The sequence below is a fragment of the Oreochromis aureus genome, linkage group 9 (assembly GCF_013358895.1).
Source record: "Oreochromis aureus strain Israel breed Guangdong linkage group 9, ZZ_aureus, whole genome shotgun sequence".
NCBI lineage: Eukaryota > Metazoa > Chordata > Actinopteri > Cichliformes > Cichlidae > Oreochromis > Oreochromis aureus.
In genome coordinates this window covers 15,256,479-15,262,043 of record NC_052950.1, presented here as the reverse complement: position 1 = coordinate 15,262,043, position 5,565 = coordinate 15,256,479, and the positions used below count along the sequence as shown (strand labels likewise).

The 5,565-nt window shown below is 42.6% G+C and overlaps 1 protein-coding gene across 1 annotated transcript; it reads left to right on the top strand.

The window, feature by feature from the left end:
* Positions 1-766: 766 nt before the first annotated feature.
* commd3 (COMM domain containing 3) lies at positions 767-4,939 on the top strand. The gene is made up of 8 exons (XM_031750027.2): positions 767-943; positions 1,824-1,935; positions 3,011-3,074; positions 3,196-3,230; positions 3,810-3,870; positions 3,948-4,004; positions 4,144-4,197; positions 4,758-4,939. The coding sequence occupies exons 1-8, from the start codon at positions 805-807 to the stop codon at positions 4,815-4,817; spliced, it is 582 nt and encodes a 193-aa protein (XP_031605887.1). The 5' UTR covers positions 767-804; the 3' UTR covers positions 4,818-4,939.
* Positions 4,940-5,565: the final 626 nt, after the last annotated feature.

Genomic DNA, 5,565 nt, shown 5'->3' with positions numbered 1-5,565 from the left:
ACATATAATAGATATTTTGACTTATTTGCGCTACTCTACTAAGTCCTGATATACTAAATAGGGGGAATCCTGGGCTGTCCATTGATATCTCATGTGTTTGGGTGGCAGGAAATTACAAACAATTTCAATGGGAAGATTAGTTTTTCTTCGGTTCTCGGGAGGATATGACCTAAAAATCTTTTTTTTTTTTTGACCTACCCTGTGTTGCACTTCACCACAGACTCCCGCCCCGTACTTTGTGTATCTGGCTAAATAACTGAGCAGTACTGACAGGCAGCAAGTCATAAACCCAATATCCCAGTGTCAGTGTAATCGCTGCTAAACCCTTGTGGATAATATTGCTCATGGAGAGGTATGTGTGAACACTTGGAGGTCTAGTTAATACCTGGGACAACTGTAACCCGGTAAATCCCACAGTCAGAAACCAGCTATGGATATAGGTTACAAATCTAAATAAAACTGCATGACAAATCGTTTAAACTTATCCGTGGTACCGACAATGGAAAAGCTTGGGGGTCGCAGATGTTATTATTTATTTATTTAAAATTCTTTCGCTGTTCTGTATATCACTGATCCGGCTGGAGGATAAAACAGCAGTGATGAATCGCACAACTAAACAACAAACTAGATTAATACAATAAATGAATGAACGTCTTGTCGGAGATCCACAATACGCTGTAGTCTCTTGCCCATTCAGCAGCCCCGAGTCTCCCTCTCTCTCCCTATAACCTCCCACAGCACTCTGCTTCTCCACATCAGCTGATCCGTCACGTGGTCTGATGTCGTGGGTCACCCTTTTGCAAAATGGAGTTGTCTGAGTCTGTGCAGAGAGGGCTACAGTCTTTAGCAGACCAGTCCGTCTTCGACCACGGCAGCTTCCAGGTGCTGGTCGACGTGTCTTTCCGAAGTCTGCTCTCCTCTCACGGCGACCCCACAGTCCTCGGTGAGCTGCTGCCTCTCCGCGCGCCGCTGCTTTTGTCTCCGCGGTTGCTTCCGGTTTCTCTCCGGGTGTGAGCGTGCGGCGGAGCTGCCTCGATGTTTGCGGATTTTTACGGCTCTGCTGCGCGCTGCGAATTAACCCGACGGATCCCCGCGTTTATTTTAAGATATTTCACGAGTCCGAGTGGCCGCCTGCCTCCCATCAGCTGCTTTAAAGCGATCCGAGTCCTTTCGAGCTGCCTGCTTTGCATTCAGCAGCAGTCGCACAATCACACACGGCCACTCGGGATCCCTTTTGTCATTTAAACTGGCATCAAGTCCACTCGGTGTATTAGAAAGACCACGATGGCCATTTTAGACTCTATTAGTCCGATCTGATCTCGGACACACATCCGATTGACGGCTGTAATCGCTCTTAGCAGACCGGCGAAGCGCCCTGCATGCTGATGCTGTTGATCGGCTCGAATTTGTCTTGTAAATATAAATGATGCAAAATGACAGCAGACTTTTGCGCAATGTAGGTTCTAGTTTCATCACAGCTGCTTCAGCTGTTTCCACAGGCCATGTGTCGTCTAACCTCTGCGGCACCCAAACTCATTTTTACGGCGGAATTATTTAGAAAGTGAAGTACTCACTAGACAAACAAACAAAGGACACCCCCCACCCCCCACCCCTTCCACCCCACCCCAGGCTGATGCAGCACAGGGGGTCCCATTCACATGCAAATTATCAATGATTTCCATTCTGCGCGTCAGTGTGGAGAAACCAAAGTATATGGACCCTGCATCAGACGTACACGAATTGGCTTCTCTGTTCCGCCCAGTAAGAATGTTGTAACAGCAGCATTCTTCATTCCGTCTTTTTTTTTTTTTTTGTCATTTCAGGTCAGCCCGAGTTTAAGCAGATAGACCAAATCCTGCTAAAGCAGAGCCACACAGCTGCCGTCACCTTCATACTGGAGGCGGTCAAACAAAACGCAGACCAGTCCACGATAAGGTACGAGACGGCACACAGAGCATTTACTGTCCACCCTGTGTGCAGGTGGTGGTTATAAATTGGACACAAACAACCTTATCTGTTGCCCGCATGAAAGTCTCCCTCCCATAACACACGTAACAGCCTGTCCTTATGATACAGATGGATCCTGTAGCCTACACTGCCACCACTTTCTTTTGTTTTCTTTTTGTGTGTGTGTGTGTGTCCCGCCTTGTTTGACCCTGACCTCAAATCTAACCCTTTCAAAGCGAAGCACCTGAAGTAGCGCGCTATTTACAAGCAGGTCATTTCATGACGTAGAGCCAAAACCACGTTGTTTGCATGCCTCTAACAATATGCAAGGAGACAATACTTCCAGAATCCACCTCCAAGGGGGCTTTTAAGTGTGGTCTTTATGTATAATTACTGCAGAACAAAGCGAATCGGGGTTTTAGTAAAGCATCCGTTGAAGTTCTGAAGCTAGATGGGATGTTCTGTTCGTGTAGCAGCACTTATTCTCATCTTGGAGTAGGTATGAAGGAGCTTGCAAGCTGCCAGTGGAGCCACAATGTCTCCAGCAAATTGATGCTGTAGTTACACTGTTATACTTGGATCTGTGGTATTATTTATACTTCTCACGAGTTTTTCATAAAATGTAGCATTTTTTTCCTCTTTGTTTTGAGTATTTTTTTTTCAGCTGAAGATTTTTTTCCCCCCTTGATCCAAGTGGTGTTGGATGTTCAAGGTGTAGAGGATGAACTGTACGCATGACCCGAACAAGCAAGCGTTAGTTTAAAGCTGCAAACGCTTTAGATTTCTATTATATTATTATTACTGTTATTATTATTATTATTAATATTTTACTCATTGCTTCTCCACAGTCTTAACTGCAGGCAAGTCGGTTTTCAAAGTCTGCTCACAGAACCTGTGTGACAAGCTGAAGTAAATTAATTGTTCCTTGGAATTGGATGACGAAGGGAATGCATGCAATTCTGCTATCTCCATATGAACTCCTTGCTGCTTTATGTAAAGCTGTCTAAGTTGACTTCCTTTCTGGGAACCAGCTGCGTTTTAAAGTATTGTCTTCTCCGTTCAGTTCCAGCCTTGAAGAGCTCACATTCAGCGCAGAGAGAACAGAAATATTCTACAGCGCATACCAGGTACGCCTACATTCCAAACTAGGACGCATTTATTTCATCCTTCTTTTTTTTTTCCTTTCCTTGCCAGCAGCTAATTGGTGCTTTTTTTGTTTTGTTTTGTTTTGTTTTGTTTTGTTTGCAGAAACATAAAAAAGATTTGGAGCGTCTTTTAGCAAGGTAAGGCATCGCTGCGTGTTCGGAGCTGTCAGTGCTTAAGAGATTTGTGGGGCTCATGTTATTTTAAGGTGTTTGCTTCGCTCTCTGGGGATGCCATCACAGCCTACTATTGCCTAAGCTTTGTTTGTTTATTATTTATTAATTACTTAATTGTTTTGATAAAACTCGAGTCGCAAATTTGCACAATTATTAACCGAATGATTTGACACGTTGAAAACTGGATATTCGAGGTTTTTGAAAGCACTGAAACGGGTGTGCTAACGTAGAAGGAAGAGGAGGCGAGCTGTTGTTCTAGTCAGTAATGAAACTTATCCGTGCCGTGATTAATTGACATGTAAATGTGGATTTATGACGTGCTAACAAACAGCTGTTTGTAGAAGAGCTGCAGTTAAACGGATTTAACTGCAGAAAATCATCTGATGCGTAAAACTCCTGTTACGCACAGCAACTTTAAGAGTTTTTAAGAGTTTTTTAAGAGTTTTGGTCATATCATTAATTCTCTGCCTCCTCGCCGAATGAATGGGCAATATTTTCTACAGAAGCAAAGAGGACTCAGTCTCTCCTGTCTTTCTCTTATAGCATAGGAAGGGGTCTACCTCACATTACCGACGCTTCGTGGCGCCTGGAGTACCACATGAAGGTGAGATCGCGAGACGAATTTGTCTGTTAGTGGTATATCATTTGTTGTGTGTTTCTAAAATGTTGCTTCTCCCACAGAACGGGCAGGTGGATAAAGTCAATGATCCTTTCTATTTGATATCACTGAACACCGAGGTAACAGCCGCAGCTTTACTCTTCTACTTTCCAGCATTTATATAAAGTCTGGTATATTTCAATGGGTAACAGGACGCTTATGTTTGCTCCTCCTTCCTTCCTTCCTTTATTTATTTATTTATTATTATTATTTTTTTAGAATGAAGGATCCTCAGAGGACATCAACTTTACTTGCACAGTGGAGCAGCTCCAGGTAGAGGAAAACTCTTGGGGTGGATAATTGTCTCGCAATTGCGTCGTACCTGTGCCATTACGCACTACAGTCACATTTATTAGCAGTCATAAACACTCTAACCACGGAACTTATTGCTCTGTGGTAGCTCTGCTTCTCGAAAGGGGTGTGAATCTTTCAGGAAAAAAGTCCACGTGGGAAATTGTATTATTATGTCCATGCGGTAGCTATTTTTTTCTTCACGGATTCTGATTTTAAAAGAGACAGAAGCGCTACGATCCATCCTTTACTGCAGCTCACTTTAACAGAAAATAATGAACAGAACCCGATTTTTTTTATTATATACTTGAAAAAGGTTAAAAATGTTTTGGAATCATCGTGGAAACATCAGCAGTGCCTTTTATAAAATCACAGACCTGTTGATATCAGCGGCTCTGTAATGATTTGATGAATGCAAGCCCTCAGTCATCTTCAGTCTAATCAGCCTGAATCTAAAGTCTGAAATTAGTCTAATCATTGTGCATAAATAATATATCTTTTTATATAAATGGATAAATGTTGATCGGTGTCTGCCTTTTCAGGATTTGGTGGGGAAGTTGAAAGACGCTGCCAAGACTATGGAGAAAGCCAGTCAGATGTGAAGCTTATGTCCACTTTCGTCCCCTTTATACCTGCCACTGATGTGTCACGTTTGACTGTTATCAACCCAACAAATGTATTTGAAAGAAAAATAAAATAAATAAAATCTTTGTTCTTTGACTGATTTCAGGATTTTGGTTTGTTACACGTCTCCCAAGAATTTCCCCTTTAGGACCGGAAAAAAATATTTTATTAAAAGAAATAATTTGAACGTGCGAACAGTAAAGAAACTACACCCTCGCGTTGTTTAAACAGCTTGTGTAGGATTTCTGACATAGCTGCACGACAGCGGTATATTTTTTTCTTCTTTCTCTCGAAGTATTTGTTACCACAAGAGTTTCAGCCCAGCCTTTCCTGGAGGACTCTATTTTTAAAAGGCTATTATCAGAGATCTACGGCTTTCTCGCGTCATAAGAATTTTAGTCCATTCACTAAAAAACAAAACAAGCCAACAAAAATAAAGCTCCCCGAGCTTTTTTGCGTCCACCTCAGCTTGAAAAGTTCAAAGCTCCTGAGCTGAAGCAGCACGGCGGCTCGGATTCCGTAAACATCCGAGATGCCTTCGTTTTCAGCGGAGGGTTAAGGCTCCAATTCATCAAGTGTGGAAGTTTCTTCTTCTTCTTTTTTTTTTGCACATGTCAGGACAGACTGTGACAAAGGTTTGACACCAGGGCCATTTGTCATATTGGCGTATTTTCCACCAAGTGCGTGGGATCTTCAAAGCAATGAGCTGGATGGATTAAAAAGACA

Excerpts from the sequence above, each read along its gene's own strand:
- commd3 (XM_031750027.2), top strand. The coding sequence starts at position 805 with ATGGAGTTGTCTGAGTCTGTGCAGAGAGGGCTACAGTCTTTAGCAGAC. Across the intron at positions 1,936-3,010 it reads GCAGACCAGTCCACGATAAG|TTCCAGCCTTGAAGAGCTCA; the intron begins GTACGAGACGGC and ends TTCTCCGTTCAG. Across the intron at positions 4,198-4,757 it reads GCACAGTGGAGCAGCTCCAG|GATTTGGTGGGGAAGTTGAA; the intron begins GTAGAGGAAAAC and ends CTGCCTTTTCAG.